Source organism: Bos grunniens, chromosome 28 (genome assembly GCF_055505025.1).
Source record: "Bos grunniens cultivar Pamir isolate PY7600 chromosome 28, Bosgru_T2T1.0, whole genome shotgun sequence".
Lineage (NCBI taxonomy): Eukaryota > Metazoa > Chordata > Mammalia > Artiodactyla > Bovidae > Bos > Bos grunniens.
In genome coordinates, this window is record NC_141192.1 from 4,165,996 (window position 1) to 4,187,844 (window position 21,849).

Sequence of the window (21,849 nt, forward strand, 5' to 3'; positions counted from 1 at the left end):
ATGAAGAAAAACATGATTATTTCAGTGGATGAAGAAAAGAACTGGACTTAGTTCATGGTCAATGTCATACTAGTAACAGATCCTGACAAAGGCATCCAAAAAATACTCACAGCTATCATTACCCCCAGTGGTTCAGCGGGGACGCCTCTCCCTGAGATCTGAAACCTGATGAGGATGCCGTCCCTCCCCTGGGACGGTCCCTGCATCAGACTGGGGAGGATCCTGTGTGTCGCATTGCTGATAGAAGCTCTCTCTCTGAACTGAGCTCTGTGTGTGCCAGCTCAAGCATCCACATTGCTGGGACTTGTAGAGCTGAGGTGGTTGGATAAGCACACGCTCCCAGTAACAGCATCCAGTTGCATGCAGCTGGATGCACAGCCAGGAAGCTGGTCCTGGCTGTGGTCCTCAGAACTGCAAGACTACGGTGCAATAGGCTGTGGGGTCAGACAGAGCAGCGTTCATATCCGGTCTCTGCTGCTCAAGAACATGAAACCGAGGCAACTTGCTGAATATCTACCACCTCCAATTTCATCTCCAAGAAGTAGAAATAACAATACCCTCTATCAGATCTGCAGTGGGACATAGAAGCAGTGGAATTCACGGCAACTGGCACGGGATCTAGAAGCTGGTGGCCCTCACCTACAGGAGCTCGTACTAAGACTTCCATCACTGACCCCTGGTTCTTCCCCTACCTCTCTGCTGAGCTCAGGTTGGGGAGGGAAGTGGTTAAAGAACACCCAGGGTGAGAGCATCTCCAGCTGAGCCCTCAGTGGGTGGAAGCTCTCTGACCCTTCCTGTCTCTGACCCTGTGGCCTGTGCAAGGTGTGGCCATGGAAGGAGACCCCACACACGTGCAGGGGCTTTCCTTGCACGTCCCAGCTTGCAAGCAGCCTGAGAGCTTCCATTCTCTGATCATGTCCCCAGGACACACACGGGCTTGCAGACCTCAGGGGAGGATGCCTGTTGTCACTCATGCCTGGTGGTGGCCTAGCTGGGGTGACAGGTGCCTGCTGCACACCCTCTGCCAGTGGGGCCCAGCGGTGCTGCTCTGACCTTTACAATCACTGTCATCTTGTCAAAAGCTGCCACACAGCATGACTGTCACTGGGAGGGAAAGCTCAAGGCAGGAACCTGGACCCCAAATAAAGTAGAAGCTGTCATTCTGAATAAGTCAGTGAGCCTAGTGAGGGAAAGCCAGGAGGATGTGAGCATGAGGCACGCAGCTGCTTCAGCACCTTGGGCTGCCTCTAGGAATAGGCAGAGGCTTCTGCTGGCCTCCCTGCCCCTAGGCCTTTGCTCCAGCCCATCCTCTACATAGGACCCGAAGGGCAGAGAAGGCTACTTCTGTAACCTTCTGGAGGTGAGGCCCCCAAGCCAGACAACTGGGCCTTTAAATTAGCCTCTACTCTAAGTCTGCCCATCTGCTGCAGAGGCTGGGGGTGGGGGTATTGGGTTTCCTGCAAAACTTTGGCCAGCTTTGCAGTGTCCAGCCCACCCAGCCCATGAGACTTCACTCTCAGAGCGCCTCAATCTGCAGCCTTTCCTGGTCAGCTGGGCCCCCAGGCTTCTCACAGCCCTTGGTCTCTCATAGTCACTCATCACTCAGTGAGAACCGTAACTTCCGCTTGGCTGTGTCTACAGCATTATATATTTTTTTTTTTAATCATCCACTTCACTGTTTTTATTCCAACACTTTATTACAGAAGACTTAAAACACATAGCAAAAATGGAAATGAATGTACAATGAACATTCCTCTCTCCACTGGATTTGCAATTAATATCTAACCATATATCCCTGGTCACATATTTATCTAACTCCTCTCTCCTTCTTATCTCTCTCTCTTCATCAATCCGTCTTATTTCTTGATGCATTTCAAAATAACTTATACTGATCAGACTACCACACCCACAAACCCTTTATTCTGCATATCTTTACCTGTGGAACACTTTTCATTGAGTTTTGTTTTGTTTTGTTTTTTCAAATGCAGCAGACTTCAGTGTATCATTTGATGAGTTCTGAAAAATGCGCACTGAAGGTTCAGAACATCAGAGTTGTCCCCAGAATGCGGCCTCAGCTCTCCTCCCAGGCAATCCCTGCCCCCATCCCCTGGAGGCAGCTGCTCTCTGATTTCTTCCTCCACAGGCTATTTTGCTGCTTTAGAACTTCTCTCCGGTGACTCACGAAGGATGAGTGAGAGGTTTGGCCTGCGGCACTGGGCACTATGGTTTGGGGATTCATCCCTCCTGTGTGTTGCTGGGTTTATTCAGGCTTGACCCATAAATAAAGCCCAAATAAACCCAGGCAGGAAGGTTTATTCGGGCTTTATTCATGGCTCATTTTTCTGTATGTGACCAGACCAGAGTGAGTGTCTGCAAGAAGGCCAGCAGGTGGGGCCCAGTGGAGGCCACAGTAGGACCTGGGGCAGAGCGGGGCTTCCCTCTGAGGTCTGCTGTCCAGCTCCACATTGGGGCTGGAGGCCCTCTGTGAGGGTGGGTGGGGCAGGCTGTGTCGGGCAGGGATGAAGGCAGGGCACATCGTGCAGAACAGTGTGGGATACCCCTGCAACCAGCCTGGGCAGAGGCTGTCCCTCCACCATGATAAGGTCCCCCCTTGTCCCATCCCATGGTCTCCCCAATTAACAACCATGGAGTTCAACTTTGATACGGAAATTCCTATCTAAACATACTCTACAGAGATATTTTACATCAATAGGATCACGCAGTACAGAGTATTCTCCAACCTTCTACATAATACGCCATTGTATGGATGGACCAATTCATTTCACTGGTCTTGGGGAGACAATATTCAGACTGCTCCTAACAGGTTGATGTTAGAAGTCATACTGTCGGACCACCCCGACGCTTACCTCTCTATGAGCTTGGGAAAGGAATTCCCCGCAATCAAGACCAAAGTACAACTACTGCCTTGAGGGGAAGCCCAGCTCATGGGTGGCAGTGTCCAGTCTCTCTCAAAGTGGCTGTGCCACGCCGCATGTGGTGCCCCCGCCTCCTCTCCCCAGGGCCAGCCACTTCCACCTGTGCGCCCCTGTCAGTCCCAAGCAGCTTGGACGCCCTCTCCACGCTCGGCTCCACCAGCCTTCTCAGACAAGCCTGCCTCGTCAGCTCCTCTCTCTAGAGCTCCCAGACAACTTGATGTACAACTTTTCTTCCAGAGAGAAAGTTCTCTGTTCCAGAAAGACTCAGTCTCCCTTCCAGGGCCTGAGGGCTTGTAGGCAGTGAAGCCGTGTGGGATGTGCAGCAAATACAGCCCTGGAAGCCTATTTCAGTCCTCCCTGTGACTTTATTTTCTTCCTGTGGTTGATACTGTTGGAGGAATTGGGGTATGAGGAGAGGAATTTGGAAAGCAAGAGGGACAGCTTCCTGGGCAAAGCAAAAGTCCTTTACCCGGAAGTCTCTCTTGCTGAAATATTGAAACCACCACCCTGCCTTCCACTTTGGAGACTTGCCAGAGTTCAGCAGCCCCTCTTTGAGAGCAGCACTGCCTGGGAGAGGGGGGCTCCACTGCAGAGGTGAAGCAGCACGTGAGCGGAGCTGGAGGCAGCAGGAGAACCAAGGAGGAAGGAAGGCGCCCAGGCAGAGGGCAGCGAGCACTGCCCCTGAGGAAGCCAGCGTGGTCAGTGCTCTGGGCTGTCGTCCGACCCCGCCTTCTGCTGCTGCCCTCCCTCCAGTCACCCACATAGAGGAGGCTGGGCCCAATCTTCACCATGCAGCTGGGACAGCCAGGTCCTCTACTGGGGCTTTCTGGTTTCAACTCAGAGCCCTGTGAGCTGAAGACTCAGGTCAGAAAGGGCATGTCCCCAGAGAGCAGAGTGATGGATGTTTGGAATTAAGACAGGAGCAGACGTGATGTAAATGTGTCCTAAATTGGGCACTTGAGGTCACGTCCCTGTACCTGCCTTGGGTCAGAGGAAGTGACCTGCCCTTTCTAAGTCACAGTATCCCTCTGCGTAAAATTGAGTAGTAAATCTTGCCTAGCTCATGCCTAAGTTCATGGGGCTGTTAGGAGATTTAAGGGAGAAAGTGTAAAGATTGGTGTGCAGTAGGTGCCCATTAGTGGGAAACAACATTTGGATGAACACAGGAGTTGTAAGCTTTGGCATGGCACTTATTTGCTCATTTCTGATTCCTTTTGGCTTTTTGCTTATGGCAGAAAAGCTTCAATTGGCTTTTTTTTTTTTTTTTTTTTTGCCTCATCTAAAGCCTGATTTCCCCATATTCAATAGCTAAAGTTTCTCTTCTCTGCCTGTAGCTTTAATTAAAATATGTTTCATTGGTTTATGGTTCTACTTTTCAAGGAAACCGTTCTTTGCAGTAAATAATCCTGGAATATGAATTATGAAATATACTTCCATGAGATTAAGGCCCAGTCGCCTTGCTCAGGCTGGACTAAGTTGTGCTGGTAAAGGCGTGTTTGCAGGACACAGTTCCGGCTGCTTCTTCCTAGACAAATACGATTCTTATGCCGTGGTGGGCAGGGCTCTTAGGAAATGTGAACAGTGGGGGAGCAACCTGGCAGATTTGGGTTCAGAAGCAGCATTGGTTTGCTGGCTACTGGGCGTGGTGGGGGATGTCGCTAAGGGGCCTCAAGGTTGCCCTGAATGGGCCACAAAGGCACTGATGTATTAGCACAAGACGATCAGTTCACCTTCCCTGCGCTTTGTCAAAGCTTCAGTGCTCTCTCCATGCTTCCGTGTTGCTCGAGCTCTTCCAAGGACAGGTCAATGCATCAGGTACCCTCTTAGACCAGGCAAGTACCAAGAGAAAGAGGAGTGGCCCAAGGCCAAGCCAAGGATGATGGGCAATAGTGTTAGGGGCAAGCACTTGGCCCCTGGAGAGCTTCCCTTTCTGAGGGCAGTGGCCTCTGCCCCAGCCAGTGGTTGACATGCAGAAATACAAACCCACACATGCCAAGTGTTCCCATTTTCCAAGAATACTAGGAACCTGGATTAGTAGAGAAAATGTTCACATTTTAAACATGGACTCCCGTTTTCTTGAAAATACTTGAAAGCCTATAAAAACATGTCAGCAGGACAGCTTCAGCCCACAGCCCAAAAATCTGATTTCCTCAAAACAGAGAATTTACAAACTTCACCTTGATCTGATAGGGACTACAGGAAGACTTGAAGGAGGGGGACTGTCAGGTCCAAAGCTGTGCTGACGTTTCTGAGGAATATTACTCAAGCTAATTGATCTTGGGCAATTAATGATCTTAACTAGGAGAACAGGGGTAGAGGCTATTGACCTTGGGCTTGTAGCTGGAAGACCTGCATTTATCCTGATCTACTCCCCAGGAGCTAGGTCCACTGGCTGCCTTCTCTGGATCCGTTAGTATTTCAGTTGCCAGGAAGTGCCAGTGGGGACAGCCTGGCGCTAGGGCTATGGCCTGGCTAGCAGCCTGGCTAGGGCTATGGCCCAGAACTGCTCCTGTTGCTAAGTCGCTTCAGTCATGTCCGACTCTGTGTGACCCCATAGACGGCAGCCCACCAGGCTCCCCCGTCCCTGGGATTCTCCAGGCAAGAACACTGGAGTGGGTTGCCATTTCCTTCTCCAATGCATGAAAGTGAAAAGTGAAAGTGAAGTCACTTAGTCTCTTCACAACCCCATGGACTGCGGAGGCTGCAGTCCATGGGATTTTCCAGGCAAGAGGACTGGAGTGGGGTGCCATTGCCTTCTCCGATGGCCCAGAACTACACCTTAGCAAATCAAAGTCTCCCACCCTAACAGAAGGAAATGCTTGGTGAATCCCTGGGGGCATTGTGTGAGGTACATGAAGCGGCAGGAAGAATGAGGTGAAGAGCAGTCACTGCAGACTTCAGAACCACAGCTAAGACAGGATTTCACCCTCCATGGGTGATTCTCCTGTGCAGCGTCCTCGCCTCCTTTCTTGGCCCTGCTTTACCCAGGTCCTGGCCCTGTTCCTGGGGTATCCAGCCTGCCATTGGCATAGAGAATCACAGTGAGGAGGAACAGACCCCTGAGTGTGAGAAAGGCCCACAAGCACTTAGTCTTGTGTGCTCAGCTCAGACAAGGGTCAGGAGTGTCTTCAGCCTGCATTACCTTGTTTCCGGGTCATTAATGTAAGGGAAGGCCTGGTAAGGAACACTGCCTGCACCTCTTAGGGAAGACCTTGGGACTTCAAAGTCAGAAACCTGTGGCTGGGTTTGCCCCATGGAGGGTAGCAGACAGGGTGCCTTCAATGAGCTTGATGAACCAAAGGCAGCAGTGGGAGGCCCAGGCACAAGTGCTCAAGGCCCAGGCACCTCAGCTTTACCCTTTGTGATGCCAGGTAAGACCCAGTGTGTGCCCATATATTGGTTCAGACATAGCTGCTTGCTTATTGGAATCCTTGAGAATTCAGTTATAGCGTGGCCCATCGTAACTGTAAGATCAGAAGGAAGTCAGCACTCTCCTAATAACAGACCTTTGGGTGTCGCCCTTGCAGATGAATATGAATTGATGATTTCTGGAAAAGGTTTTAATAATGCAAAGAATGAGGATGAAGTTATTTGTAGATTTAAATTCAAAGACAAGCTAATTGGTAAGTAGCCTCTCAGTGCCACCAAGTGACACATTTTCCACACCACACTGCATTCCCTTAGCCAGCTAAGCCATCAAAGCCTTTGCTGACCATTCACTGCAGACACTGTGAGGATGGAGGCAACATAGGCAATGGAAGGAGCCACCTGGCTGGTAAGACTGGCCACCTTGCACTTTGTCTTAGTCTGGAAGGTATCAGCTCCAGCACATCAAGACCATCTTGGCTCAGAGCTTGCCCTTGCAGAGGCTGGCCTTGGGATGCTGGGTCTGCCCTTACGGCTGCACTCCCCCCACACTTCCCTTGGCCCTCACTTCCCTTGAGAGACAAGTACTTGAATCTCACAACTCTTCTGGTGGGAAGTGATGGCACCCCCAGGGTCCTGAATCTGGGCCAGGTGCACTGAGCTCTCCCAGGAGGGTGGTATGGAGAGCAGATGCCAATTGCCAAGCCTGGACCCTGGAATTCTGGCTCAGGGCCACTTTACATGTGTGATCTTGACCTAATGAGTGTTCTGTTCTCAGTCTCTATTATCTGTCCTATACAATGGGGCCATTCGTATGGTAGGTACACAACTAAGCCCTATCGTGTACATAGCTACTATTTGGAAATATTCAGGCGCTAAGTGTTCCTCCACGATGGGCAAGTGGCCTGAGGAAGCACACAGATGGGGCAGGAGATATGCCCTCATCACTGAAGTGGGTCTGATCTCCCCCAGAGAGTGCCTGGGGACAGTTAGACTTCCTCTTCCTCCTCAGGTCTCCAAGCAATCCCACTGCTACATTGATCTGATACGTTATGTCAATGACTCCTCATTCCAGGGCCATCGGGTAAACCCAGCGCAAGCCCTGCCCTTCAGCACTCCTGGGCCATCTCTTCTTCTTCCACGGGCGCACGAGATGGGCAGGATTCCTCCACTGCTAACTGCTTACACCACAAAAGGCGTAGATGGTCTCAGGGAGCTAGATTTCCCATGGTTTGTAGTTTCTGGGGAGTGATTAGGACTCAGTAAACTTTTGCATGGAGAACTATTCACTGAGCACATTTGCTAATGTGCTCAGTGACTTACATGCACTATGCCAATTAATTCTCAGAAGACATCTATTGTTACTCCCTTGTATAGATGTGAAGCCAGAGTCAGGGTCAATTCAAGAGCGTGCCCAAGGTCACAAGCTGCTTCTTGCCTCCTCTGGGCCTTCCACCTCACTGAGATGACCTTCCTCGAGGAAGGTGGGACACAACCTATCTTTTAGGAAGTGTGTTCAGGTGTTCCTCTGTGGTCCGTGGCTGTATTGCTTTCCTTTCTAGACATCACGTCTCTGGGATGGACCAGGACCAGGTTCTCCCACAGGAGAGCCATCCTACAGCCCTGGGCTCCTCCACTGACCACCTCACTGCACACAGTCGAGGCTGATAAGAAGCGACGGCACCGTGCTGTTTACTGCCCGGAGCCCTGAGGCACTGATGAGGCTTGACTTGCTTCCTTTTAATTATGTTTGCCTCTGATTAAAACATAAGACAAAAGTTTAGAAAATATAAAGAAACGTAAAAAAGAAAAAAAATCAACCTAGGTTTCTGTAAGTTTTACATTGCTTGTCACTAGTATGTAAAGCTTTTATGTTTCAAAAAGTTCTCTAGATGGGGCGAGTGTTTAGCTAACCAGTTAATATTGGGCTGAAACCTGCTTCACAATCAGCCACGCTTTTCTGGGCCCTCAGTCTGTGGAGTGCCTGCCGTCACCCTCTCTCCCTGTTCAGGATTGTGAACAGCCTATGGAGAACAAACTGCTCACAGTAATCCCAACCATCCTGTCCTTCAGATGCAAATCCTTTCCCCTGACCATGCTGGGCAGTTAGCTTTTATTTTCCGTCCCAGTGAAGGACTCGCACTGTCTGAAGTTCATAGCTAATCTGACGGTTGAGTTAGGTCCAAAAAGTTTTCCACATGGAAATGAACCATTCTTTAGGGAAGAGCCCTGAGCTGTGGCAAAAAAATTAAAATAAAATAAAAACAATAAAAATACATTAGAAATTTCTAATTATAACTGCTACATAGTAGAAAACAGGAAAATACTAAAAAGTAAAGAATAAAACATTACCCCTGATCCCAACATAGGTAAGTGCCTGTAACATCTCAAATACAGCTTAATAAATCTAATTTTTCTGAATGACAGAAGAAAAGCTGAAGTGGAATTGGAGAAAGTATTGAGAGTCACACAGATGCTTCTTCATAAGACATGCTCTTCATGAGATGTGCTTCTTCATCCGTTCATTAAAAAAAAAAATGTCCCTAAGTTAAAAGGAGGCTATAAAAACATTAACAAATGAGGAATGTAAAGGGAAACCTTCAGTTTGATTATAATTTCATTCATTTATTTTTGGCCATGCTGAGTCTTTGCAGCTCTCCCTCCCCCTCCCTTCCCCACCCCTTCCTGGTTTTTTGACACCGTGGTGCTTTTCTCTCTGGCATTCATTTTGACCATTGTTTGTTACTTTATCGTCTGACTCCCTCTCCAGTCCCACGAATGTCAGGCCCTTGAGAGCAAGACTTCCGCCTGTCTTGTTCCCATGAAACTCCAGAGTCCAGGCCCTGAACAGCGCCTGGTGCGCGGTAGGTGTCAGAAAAAGGTGGAGAAGAGAAGCTGCTTCTGCCAGAGAGTGGGAGCTCTGCTTGCCAAGGGCAGGCAGAGGGGAGGGGTGGGTGGGCGGATGGGTAAGTCCATTGACATTCTTCTCACGTGATTGCGTTTCAGATGAAAAAGCCAACTCTGTGCAAGATACCAGTATGATATGCCCAGGAATAAAGATAGAGAATCCAGATGAGTAAGTGCCCAATTTTGCCACCATGAGGTGTAAAGAATTTGAGAACCCACCTCTACTGGGGCAACACAGTAATGTTTCCAGGAGGACGGCATGTATCCTCCGCACCTGCCCCGGTAGACAGTCCCTTGAGGTGCTCAGTGATCTGCTGCGACCCTGGCTCTGCCGAGGACAGCAGGATGCAGAAGGCGATGTGCCCGGGGGTGGATGGTGCCTTTGCTCTGGGCAGCCTTTTGGAGCTAAACTCCCGTACTGTACTGTCAGAGGAGTTGGAATGATGACACCATACCACCATCCCTGGTCACTTAACTCATGGCTACGAGGACATCTGAACTCACTCAGGGATCCTCACTGCCTCGTCAGACTTCATTGCAGAAGATGACCTCGTAATACTTTGGGATGAACTCTCCCCACCTATGCTGTCTGCTCCCTGATATCCCTGAATGCCTGATGTTCAAAGTCATTACAGTGAGGAGATTATGAGCTACAGCTTGAGCCAAGTATAAGAACTCTGTCTGACCTGGCTGTCACTGTCTACCCTCTCTGTGCTTTAGGGCTTTCTCCCTTGAAATTAGCCTGAACAATGGTATCAGCTTCATCAACAGTGATGTTAGCCTCACCAGCAAGGACTGTGCGAGTACCAGGGTAAGGCTCTGGCAGCTAAGGCTGTCCTGACACCCTGCGCCCTGGGGAGGCAAGTGAAGGGAACAACACTCCGGGCAGGTCCAGCCGATAGCCTGATGCACCCTAAGCATCGTCTCGCAGTAGCTCAGAGCCCTTAACCCTACATCTGTGTGCTGAACTCCCATCAGGCTTGAGCAGTGCCATAGGAGGGCTACTAAAAAGAGCACCTGGGGTATGCCTTATTGTCCAAGCCTTGCAAACCTTTGCTGTCTCTGTGAACCAAGTGTCATTGAAGGCACATGGAAGAGACCAATAAGCAGACTCCAGAAATGATGCTGAGGCTCTGCCCACCCTGGACATACCTTGCCACCTTCCCTGGGCTGGGCCTTGTGGTGGGGACCTCAAGGCTCCATCCTGGATTCCAACTGGGGTGAGTGGGAGAGGTTTGGACACTGTGAGTAGGAGACAGAGTCCAGGACCTCTGGGACCCCCAAGCCCTCCAAATCTGGGTTCCAGGCACATGGGTCTGGAGGGTGCAGCAGCTGTGGCCATACCCAGCTAGCTTTGCCTGAGGCTGCAGAGCCAGGAGGTAGGGGAGTGAGGCTGTGGATAGGTGTTCAGGGTGCCCTGCCTCTGCTCTCGCACCCCCACCTCTCTCCCGTCTGGGTGTCACAGCTGTCTGTGATCCTCACAATACCCCATGCTCTCAGCCAACGCAGGCAGTGAGGGCTGTGCCATCACTCCTTGGAGGACTGGGCTTCCTTAACAGGTCTCTGGACAGAGCCTCTGAGCAGGGCCAGCAGTGGGATCTGTGGCCCAGGGCTCCACAGGGTACCAGATGTGATCTCCTAGAATCTGCTTCCTCAAGTGGGGTAAACAAGCAGAAAGGGGTAAGGGAGGACTGGCGTGGGATCCAAGTGGTAGGCGCCTGGTCCGTGCCAGGACTCTGCCATGGGTTCTTTCTGTAGGCAGGGGGGCCAGCTCAAGAGACGACTACCCCACCAGCTCCCTCAGCAGCTGCCCAGCCGCCTCCAGAGACATCGCCCACGCCGCCCACGCCACCCGCGCCGCCCGCCCCACCCGCACAAGTCATCCCCTACATCAACCCGCTCTACTTCTTCGCGCTCATCCCAGCCCTGCTCCTATTGTCCCTGATGTTCTGCTGCATCTGGTGGCTATGCCACAGGAGGGTGAGTGAGCCCTGCCTACGCAGCCTGTGTCCAGCCCTCACCAAGCCCTGAGGGACCAAGCATGGGCCTGCTTCAGGTCCTGCCTGTGGGCAGGTTCCCAGCTCCAGCAAACAAGGCACAGACTCTGTCCTCCCCTCCTGGGCATAGACAGTCAGGCTTCTAGGGGGCTACCTGCCTCATGCTCCCACCCTCACATAGAGGTGGCCTATGGGTTGTCTGGCCCCTGAAAAGAGGGGACCCCAGATCCCCTGAGAACCACACTGCCCTACAGCAGAAAGACACGGATAGATCAAAGCCCCAGAAGTCTCTGCTGTTGGGGGAAGAAGCGGGGTCTGCATGGGCACTGATGGCCCAAAGAGAGAAGGATGCTGGCCTGGAGAGTGCTAACCTCAGAGGCGGCTGTGCCTTTGCAAACAGCATGGATCCCTGCCCATCTCTGGTACCTTAGTCACTCCCTCATCAGTCACACAAAGTCACCGGAATATGCAGGACCCTATGCCGGGCACAGAGAGGCAGGAATGAAGTACCCGCCACCTTTGCCCATAAGAGCTCATTGTCTAGTGTCTGGTCTGGTGTAGGCACCTGGGGGGCATTGAAGGTAAATGTCACCTTCAGAGGGTGTGGCAGGTGCCCTGATAATGAAGAGTAGAGACTGGCCCTGGGGAGGGAGAGGAGGCAGAGGGACTGGCCAGTTTGGCTTGTAAGGGCACAGGACCGCGCTGGGTGAAGAAGAGGGAAAGCAGAGCTGAGAAAGGACAAGTAAAGCAGCTTAGAGGCCGGCAAAGCGCAGAAGTGAGGAGAGAAAGCAGGGGAGAGGGCGGTGGACAGTCATCCCTGCGGACTGGGAGGCAGGGAGGGTGCAGGGGAATGGGAGAGGGGAGGCGGGAGGGCTGGGGAGTGCTCTCTTGTCTTCATATGTCATCAGGGCTGCTGATGAAAACTCCATGTGCGGCCTCTACCAGGGACCAGGAACCTCAGTCTGTCTGTCTCCCACTTAACCATACATGGAGGTCTTGATTCCCCTTTGATAACTGAGGAGCCTGAGGCCCAGGGAGGGGGAGCCTGTTGGCTATAAACCTACAGACAGCAGACACCAAGGTTGACACCCCAAAACCCATTTTCTGCCTCCCTACTGCTATTGTGCTGCATCCCCTTCTATCTGTGTGGCTGAGCCAGAGCCCTCCACATGCCTTTTAACCCATGATTTTAACCACAGTGACTTTCCCTTGTTGTGAGTACCAAGTAAGCAGGAAAAGATGGATGGAGGTGAAAAGTCATGAAGGAGAGAGCTGTGACACCCAGGCTGGGGGTGAAACTTGAGGGAAGCCAATTCATGCAGCAAAGATCCTACCCCAGAATGCATCAGTTCAGTAGAGATAAGCTTTACGGGCACTAAACTTGACGACTCCAATTTTGATCACTTCCATTGCAGACCCTCAAGGAGCCACCGCCAGTGCTGAATCCAGAAAGGGTAAGTGATGTGTTTGGTCCTGATGTTGAGAGCACGCCCATTGCACACAATGCCCTACACAGAGAGGCCCCAGATGTATATGGGGAGATGTCCTCCCCCACCCCTCCAGCTCTCACCTGTCTGGGCAGAGAGAACTGGTAGAAAGAGAGGGTGACAGAGGGAAGGCAGGGATGCTGATGAAGAAGTAGACTTGCAAAATGTCACCCAGAGAACACCATTCCCCAGCCCCCAACATGGTCTGATCCAGGGCCTTTAGCACGGGATCAGCATGTGGGGTAGCCCGTCTCAGGAACAGCTATGATCCCTCCTGGAATCAATGGGCTTTTCATCAGTTCCCGAAGGACTGTTTGTAGGATGATCCTTCCAGGAGTCAAGTGAGTTTTTGGAAAAGGATTCTCAGGTTTCAGGGACCCAGACCCCCTCCCTGAGCTCTGATGCATGTTGGGCCTCCGTTTCCTTATTCTTCATCCCTGGCTCATTTCAGGGTGAGGGCCTGGGGGTTGGCCTCTGGGGAACTGAGGAGGGAGGAGGGAGTCTTATCTGGCATCGAGCTGTGAGAGAGGTGAGTCAAGGCGAGCACAGGGGCCAAGGTCAGGTGGGGAGGCTGACCCACCAGAGTGCGGACCCAGACCAGGGCCCATAAGAGGCGGTTAGGGACCTGGGTCTGATATACAGCGGCAGACAGGGTCTCTGCAGGGCTGGCATAGCACTGGCTGCAGTGGGGCCTGGGGGCTGGACCTGCCCATGGCGGGTGAGGGCAGCCCTGTCCCCTGCTGCTGCCGCACCCCTGACAGCCGCCGTCACACAGGCGCAGCCTCGCACCCGGCCTCTCCTGCAGGGGCGCCTCCGGGAACCAAGGGGACAGGGTGGAGTTTGCTGATGTTTGGAGAAGAGCCGTCTTTGTAAGCCAGATGGAGCTGGTGCGCTTTCACATGGAGGCCACTCTCTTCCTGTGCCGGGTGCTGCTCATCTGTCCTTGATTCCCACAAACATTTGCTGAGTGGCTGGTACTTGACAGGTGCCAGGGCAACAGATGTCATGTGTCTGCAGGCAGGAGCTGCCAGACAAGAACATGGTGTTTTCTCTCCCTAGGAGCCAGAGGAGACGTGCCAAATGCCATGCCCCACAGTGATTGTCCCTTGTGGGTGCCAAGGAGGGGGAATGAAACGAATGGAGGTGAGAAGGGCCCTCGGGAAGGAGTTCTGACTCCTAGGCTGGGGAGCAGGAGATGAGGACAGCTGGTTCATGCACAAGTCTGGGTCCATTTGGCATGGCGTGAGCAGAAACGAGCTGTGGGCACCAGAGTGTACTAGAGAAAAGCCAAAAGAGTCCCAAGCCTAGTTGCTCAGGGGAAGCCAAAAAGTACAAGGGCTCACATTCCCATCACTACCAGCGTTTCCCCCCTGGGATGGGCCCAAGCTCTGGATATTATTGGGGCCCCCAAAGGGCAGTTCAGGGCTGTTTCAGGGAACTGGTGGGAATGGAGCCCTGACAGGCAATTTCAAGCGATAGGAGACACTGCCCCTCTAGAGGCAGCATCTAGGCCTGTAGCATCCTCACAAACACATCTGCTTTTCAGGGAAAACTGGATAGCTTGTGTGACTTTGTTCAGCGCTGCAATCAGATGTCAGTAATGTGGTGTCCAACCAGAGACATGGTAAGCAGGGCACAGGGATGCCCCCCATGGGTTGGGGTCTTGGTTTTGCCCTTCATCATTGCCCCCTGAGACTGTGGGTCAGAGAACCCTGTCCTGTCTGGGTATCTGCCAGGAAGAATGCCCAAGAAGTGGAGACGGGGAGCTCATGCGCCTCCAGACGATTCTCCACATGGCACCCATGCGTTCCCTCCGTGTCCTCATCTCAAGGATGTCAGGACCTTTCTTCTCAGAACTATGACTAGAACTTCCAATCCTGAGTGAAAAGGTCTGCAGAGACCTATTTGCCTTCCATCAATCGTCCCTTTCCACAACTCCCCCACGCCTATGGGACTGCTGGCTGCACCCCACCCATGAGATCTTCCTGAGCTGGTCACCCAAGTGCCAGAAATGGTGGGACATGGTGACAGCCTCTCCACGATGTTGTCGGGCCAACACTGACTGCATTTAGCAGGTAGCAAAGATGACCTCCTGTGTCACTGCCTGTGACAATGGGGAGAAGCCAGATTGTTCCAGTTGTCATCCTTGGAATGTAACAATAATGCTGGGTAATTCTACTGTGCTCTTTCTGTGGGTCAGTTGCTCAGCTAAAAACTTTACATGTTTTCATTGCTTTAATACTCCCAGTAACTGTATAGGTAGATACTACTATTATCCCAGCTATACTGACCCACAGAGAGGCTGAGTGACTTGACTAAGTCACAAAGGCTGGGAGGAGCACAGTTAGACTTGAATTCTGAGCCTGGTTCTACCCTTCTCACTGCTCTGTTCCCCATTTGGGGTCAGTACTCATGATCTCATGGTGCCTGCCCACAAACCACCAGAGGTTGCCCTACCCAGCTCCCTGGGACCCAAGGAGGGCAATGGTTTGCCTGGAAATCATTTGCCTGGCCGTTCCAAACTCAGACCCTTTCTACAGACCAGACCAGGGTCCTGGAGGACATTGCGGAGCCTGAGTCTTTAATGAAGGCTGCATTGGTCACCTTCCCTGAATCAAACACTGGTTCTTGGTGACTGGGAACTTGGGCGTTTGGAAACTGTGGACAGGCCAGAAAGCCTCTGGACACTGCTACTGACACATCTGAGGCATTACTCACACCCAGCAGAGACAGAGGTGCCAGCGTTCCTATGGCTCTCAGTCCCAAGTTTGCTTGCCTGGAAGCCCCATTCTCCACCTGATTCTCCTGGAATCTCTCCCCAGAACCACAGCCTCATTATGCTCACAAGAGCCCCATGCCAGCATCATGCCTCAAACAGTAGAGACAACCACCCAGAGATGCTCAGTCAGGAGCACGAAGGACAGAGCAAGACACCAGAGGGGAAAGCACCAGAAGTAGCCTTCCTGCCCAGAGCACAGGTCTTTGAAATGGTCACAGTCCCAGGGCTGCTCTGTGAAGCTCAGGTTGGGATGGCAGAGTGGTGGATTAGGGAACTCGTATCCACCCAGGGCTCTGCTCGGCCCCTGCAACACCAGCTCTCAAGTCTGCCCATTAGTCTCTCTGGGTTCACAGTGATCTGTGTGCTTCCTGGAGGCAAAACGGAGGCCTGAGAGATCAGGGAAGCTGCCAAGGCCACCCAGAGAGTAAGCAGCAGCAGCCAGAGCTGGCTGAAACCAACCCTGCTCATCCTGAGAGGGATTGGGAGCCCGTGACTGTGGCTGGTGGATGTGACCCCTCCCATTCCTCTGCCCCCCTCCCATTTGACCTTATCCCTCCCAACCATAATCCTGGGGCCCTGAGTGTTTAGGATATCTGTGGGTACTTGGAGTATTCCGGTGGGTGCAGGAGTCCTGATTCCTTTCTTGAAGCCTTCTGCGTTCTGGTCCCAGGCCTTAAAGTGAATCATAGTCTAAATGATGGGGTGTCAACTGGGAGCCTACCATCTCTGCAGGCCAGTGTCAGCTCCCAATCCCCACCCTGAATGTATAACAGGAGACACCCTATTCAGGGACATATTATGCAGGAGTGGCCTCGAGTTTTTCCTACTTGAACCATAGATCCCCTCAGTGAGGAGTTCTAGAGCTGGAGGACAGGGCATGCCTCAGTGGGAACATGTCAAGACTGCGCTTGGGGGCTCTCAGCCTGCACTAGCTCAGCCTGGGCAGGGGATTAGGAGCATCAACCGGATGTCCTTCCAAGGACAGACATAAGCCTTTTGTCCTCTCACTGCTGACCACCCCATGTGCCCTGTACCCCCTCCCAGAAGCTCTGCTCAGGCAGAACCTCGCCCAGGCCCTCTTCACCAGGCTGTGCCAAAAACCAAGCCCCAGGGGAGTCAGTTCCCAGCAGTGCAAATGTGCAGCCTCTCTCTCCTCCATCCAGTTCCTGAGCCATGTGGAGGTTGTTTCCAAACTCCTCCACCTGGACTGGAAATGCAGTCAGCCATGTGTATGCGAACATGCTCAGAGAGAGAACAGTGGAGTCTGGGGATGACCTTGTAGGAGCTGCTGCCTTCTGAAACCTCAGCCAGCTGCTCGTTGTGATTTAGATGTGTCTGCACTTCAGTTCAGTTCAGTCTCTCAGTCGTGTCTGACTCTCTGCGACCCCATGAATCGCAGCACGCCAGGCCTCCCTGTCCATCACCATCTCCCGGAGTTCACTTAAACTCACGTTTATCGAGTTGGTGATGCCATCCAGCCATCTCATCCTCTGTTGTCCCCTTTTCCTCCTGCCCCCAATCCCTTGCAGCATCAGAGTCTTTTCCAATGAGTCAACTCTTCGCATGAGGTGGCCAAAGTACTGGAGTTTCAGCTTCAGCATCATTCCTTCCAAAGAACACCCAGGGCTGATCTCCTTTAGAATGGACTGGTTGGATAGCCTTGCAGTCCAAGGGACTAAAAAGCCTCTTGATGAAAGTGAAAGAGTAGAGTGAAAAAGTTGGCTTAAAGCTCAACATTCAGAAAATGAAGATCATGGCATCTGGTCCCATCACTTCATGGGAAATAGATGGGGAAACAGTGGAAACAGTGTCAGACTTTATTTTGGGGGGCTCCAAAATCACTGCAGATGGTGATTGCAGCCATGAAATTAAAAGACGCTTACTCCTTGGAAGGAAAGTTATGACCAACCTAGATAGTATATTGAAAAGCAGAGACATTACTTTGCCAACAAAGGTCCATCTAGTCAAGGCTATGGTTTTTCCAATGGTCACGTATGGATGTGAGAGTTGGACTGTGAAGAAAGCTGAGCACCGAAGAATTGATGCTTTTGAACTGTGGTGTTGGAGAAGACTCTTGAGAGTCCCTTGGACTGCAAGGAGATCCAACCAGTCTGCACTTCAGCACAATACAATGCAGAAAATTCTCCAAGGTTCAGTTTACCAAAACACTCAGCGTTTTTGTAACAGAAGCAATCATTCTTGTTTATTGTAACCTTCTGTGAAATGACCATGTTTCTCTGCCCCACTGCCTTCTAATCCCCAGAGGAAATCTGATAATGGTCTCTCCCAGACCATCTTTCCTACACACATAATGGAATGATGCAGCAAGGTTCAGTTTATTTTCTTAGTCTTGAGTCAAACCCACATTGGAGTTCCTGATTCTCTTTGTTCCCTGACTTTCCCAGGTCAGCCCATTCAGTTCATGGAAATCAGTTCTGCTAGACACATCAGGAAAATTGAGTAAAAATAGGAAACCTTCCACTTCTCACTGAATGTGATGCTGGCAGTGACGTAACTGTCTACAGAGAGTATGACTCACTCGAGACCTTTTACACAAGGATCTCATTCATTCCCACAACAGCGGCCATTTATACAGAGTAGGGATTGCCAGACAGTGAGTACTTCATACAAGCTCAGTCTTTTCATCCTCCCAACACTCTACTGGGGAGGAAGCTGACCCCCTATACACCTGCCCAGCTGCACAGCCATGAAGCCAGTATCCACAACCCAAGGCCCAGACTTCACCCATGCTTGGCTGCCTCTCTGTTCTGCCACGTGATCACTGCTCTGCACTTTGAGGCTAAAGAAACCAAGGTTCTGATGCTCTTTGATAGGCTCAACATGATAAGGCTGTGTAAGGGTTCAGCAAGGCTGTTAACGACCCTAGGGAGACTCACTTTCAAGTCCAGGCCACAGCTCCTGTAATGTGCTGTCACAGTGACTGGGAAAGAACTAGAAAGGACTTCCTTCCTCTGTGCAGTGTGTTAGATGTGTAAACAATTGTGAATATTAATTTCTTATTTTCATACTATATTGCTTGCAGACCTCCTCTAAATATGAACACATAAATATATACTGGAAACAGTTGTCCTAGGAATGATTAGAGCTACAGAGAGGCTGTAGGATGCATTCATGGCCGAGGAGTTCCTGAGTTCCTGTGTTTTGATGCCGCTCACAGAGGGAACATCAAAACGTGTGTGATAAAGCTGGGGCAGCATTTCTGCCCTCCAGGAAGTCCCAACTTGAAAGCTGTTCAAGGCTGTGACCTTTATGAAAGTCTCAGATCATAGCTTTGGGACAGTGATGGCAGCCTGCTGCCCCATGCTCAACAACCCTCATCCCCTCCCAACTCCTCTCTCTCACACACACGCAGAGTCTCTCACACACTCACATGCACACGTGCATGCACACACACACAGACCCATAGACTGTCTCTCACACACACACGTGCGCACACACATACTTCCCTCTGTAATAAACAGGAAATCCAGAAATGGAGCCAAAGCTCCAAAGCACTGGAGATTAAGGTTCAACCAACCATTTGCCAATCGCTTCAAGAAACATTTCTTCACTGTGGAGCAGCTGAGTTAATATAGGAAGTAATTGGTCACCAACTTAGATCTCTTCATTAATAGAAAACCAGAGGAGAAGGAGACTCCCCTCAGCCCCAGTCGCCTCCCTCAGCCTCTTATGATCACACAACAGACTCGGGTGCTCTGCCATAACCCGGGGGCCTCCACCACTGTCTGGAGCCCCTCACTCCTCTCCCTCAACCCATATGCACATCCCTGCTCCTTGCAGCTCCCAGTGACAGGCTGTGGCCAGGGGAGAGGAGCCAGGCCTCAGCACAGGTGCCCTGCAGTCTTGCTTTGAGAAAGTCAAAGGGATCCCACAGGCAGAAGATACTAAGTCTGGAATGACCTGTTCATGTTTTAGAATAAATAGAAATATGGGAGCTTAGAAATAAAGATAGAAGATCCCAATCTATAATCTAGCAATAAAAGAACATACCCACACATGGGTGTGACAATATGTGCTGACCTATAATGTACAGAAACCACAGAACTTTACTCTTTGGCTATGAAAGAAGACTTGAAAATGCAAAAACCTAGACCACAATGCCAACTTTTCCCCCCAAGATTTATGCGCTTAATGCTGCTTTAGTGAAAATTGTAATGAATATTTTTAGGGAATTTGACCTAAATGATTCTGCTGCTGCTGCTGCTAAGTCACTTCAGTCGTGTCTGACTCTGTGCGACCCCAGAGACAGCAGCCCACCAGGCTCCCCTGTCCCTGGGATTCTCCAGGCAAGAACACTGGAGTGGGTTTCCATTTCCTTCTCCAACGCATGAAAGTGAAAACTGAAAGTGAAGTCGCTCAGTCGTGTCCGACTCTTAGCGACCCCATGGACTGCAGCCTACCAGGCTCCTCCGTCCATGGATTTTCCAGGCAAGAGTACTGGAGTGGGGTGCCATTGCCTTCTCCGAAATGATTCTAAAGTGATTGTAAAATTCGCCTGAGTAAATGAACAGTTTAGTTCGGGAGTTTGGGATGCAATCCTAGGGCAGGAAGGATCAGAATCCTGCTGTTGATAGAGACTCTACGCATGGGCTTGAGAGAAGAGGGAACCAGCCACAGTGCCTCTGGCACTCCCAGACTGGCTTAGGGGGAAACGGAGGCAGTCTCAGAGGATGGTAGTCTGGATACGGGAAATGGAGAGGCCGGGAAGGATGACCGTGAAGCAGAGGAGCGTGGCGAGCGTAGCTGGAACACAGGAGCACTTCATGTGCATCCGGCAGTGCTGATGATAGGCCAGGAGCCTGGGGACTTGACGGCCTGATGCACCAGGCTGAGCACCGGGCTGCTTTTCCAGGCAGTGAGGAAGCACAACTGAAGGTGTGAGTTGAGGAAGAGGAAACTCGAGGAGGAGGATTCCATGAGGGCCTGAATTGATGGGCAGTGGAGCCAGGTGACCAGGGGACAGGAGGTGCTTGAGTCGGCCTAGGAAAGGAGCTGAGGGCTGAGACCGGCAGTAGGTGCAGAGGAACGTGAGAACGGATGGGCAGGTGGAGACATGTGTGGCTCAGGACAGGGTTTGGCACAGTGGGTCCCAAGGCTGGGCCTCACAGGTGCTCAAGGTAACGTTTCACATTGAATGGCAGGCCCACCAAAGCCTGAAGTCTGTACTGCATATGGAGCACCTATAGGGACCGGCAGGCCCAGCAGGGGAATCAGGGGACTCTGGGCAGCAGGAGAAGGGTGGACTTGAGTCAGAGAAGGAGCTCGGCAGGCCCCAGGGAAACTGCACCCAATTCCAGTGGCTTCTGGTGATCTTCTCTCTTGTCTCCCACAGGGAAAGTGCGTCAACTTTGCCCTAATGAGGCCCCACTGTGGGCCACTGCACTGCAGCCCCAAGGCCTGTGTTCCCCCCAGCCGGGAGTGCTTCACCATCAACAACTGCTGCTCACAGTTCCAGCACTCCCCATCCATGTGCTCCAGGCCCCCCTCCAGAATGCAGCCGTTCATCTCTACCCCTTCCCGGACAGCCAACAGAGCCGCTTTGTCACTCCAGCCCCCATAGCCCAAGCTCTAAAGCACCAAAACCCCAAGATTATTAAGAGCCCTTTGACTGCTGAATTAGACACATATACTGAGTCTTGGTTTATGGTCAAATGCGTTGGAATCGGTTGCTAACCTGGTGAGCACTGCTCCACTGTATGAAAAGTATCTATACTGGTCCTGAGAGGACATAGCACCCTGATGTCCTGTGGATTAGACATGATGAGTCCCAGTCCCCAAAACCTGATCTTCATGTGTCACCAAGGTCTGGGATGGGGTTTTAGTCAAATTCTGCTCTTTGAACAAAGCCCAAAAGATCTTTAAAATATCAATACAATCCTGTGTCTCATACCCTAAACTGGCACAGAGAGGAGTACTTGAATTTCTCATCTTCTTCACTCCTTGCTCCTGGTTTCCATTTTTTGGTTGCTTATGTTCCAATCTTGTCTCAGAAAGAGATGTGGCCCTCTACAGTTCACCAGCTGGAAGTGCACGTTTTCTTCCCGGTTAAACCAGCAGGTCCCTCATTTCAGTTCAGTTCAGTTCAGTCACTCGGCTGTGTCCGAGTCTTTGTGACCCCACGGACCACAGCACATCAGGCTTCCTTGTCCATCACCGATGATCCCAGAGCATTCTCAAACTCGTGTCCATCGAGTTGATGATGCCATCCAGCCATCTCATCCTCTGTCCCTAAGTCAGAGGTCCCTGAATAATGAAAGTCGCTCAGTCGTGTCCGACTCTTTGTGACCCCCTGGCCTATAACAGTCCGTGAAATTCTCCAGGCCAGAACACTGGAGTGGGTATCCGTTCCCTTCTCC

The 21,849-nt window shown here is 51.4% G+C and overlaps 1 protein-coding gene across 1 annotated transcript in view; it reads left to right on the forward strand.

Moving 5' to 3' along the window:
• Positions 1–21,127, forward strand: part of LOC147342765 (anthrax toxin receptor-like) — a 43,731-nt gene extending 22,604 nt beyond the window's left edge. The window contains exons 10-17 of the mRNA XM_086381541.1: positions 6,464–6,559; positions 9,309–9,378; positions 9,930–10,020; positions 10,968–11,189; positions 12,622–12,660; positions 13,753–13,836; positions 14,240–14,317; positions 20,826–21,127. Of these exons, the coding sequence (XP_086237667.1) occupies positions 6,464–6,559; positions 9,309–9,378; positions 9,930–10,020; positions 10,968–11,189; positions 12,622–12,660; positions 13,753–13,836; positions 14,240–14,317; positions 20,826–21,053 (908 nt within the window). The 3' untranslated portion in view covers positions 21,054–21,127. The remainder of the gene's footprint in view (positions 1–6,463; positions 6,560–9,308; positions 9,379–9,929; positions 10,021–10,967; positions 11,190–12,621; positions 12,661–13,752; positions 13,837–14,239; positions 14,318–20,825) is intronic.
• Positions 21,128–21,849: the final 722 nt, after the last annotated feature.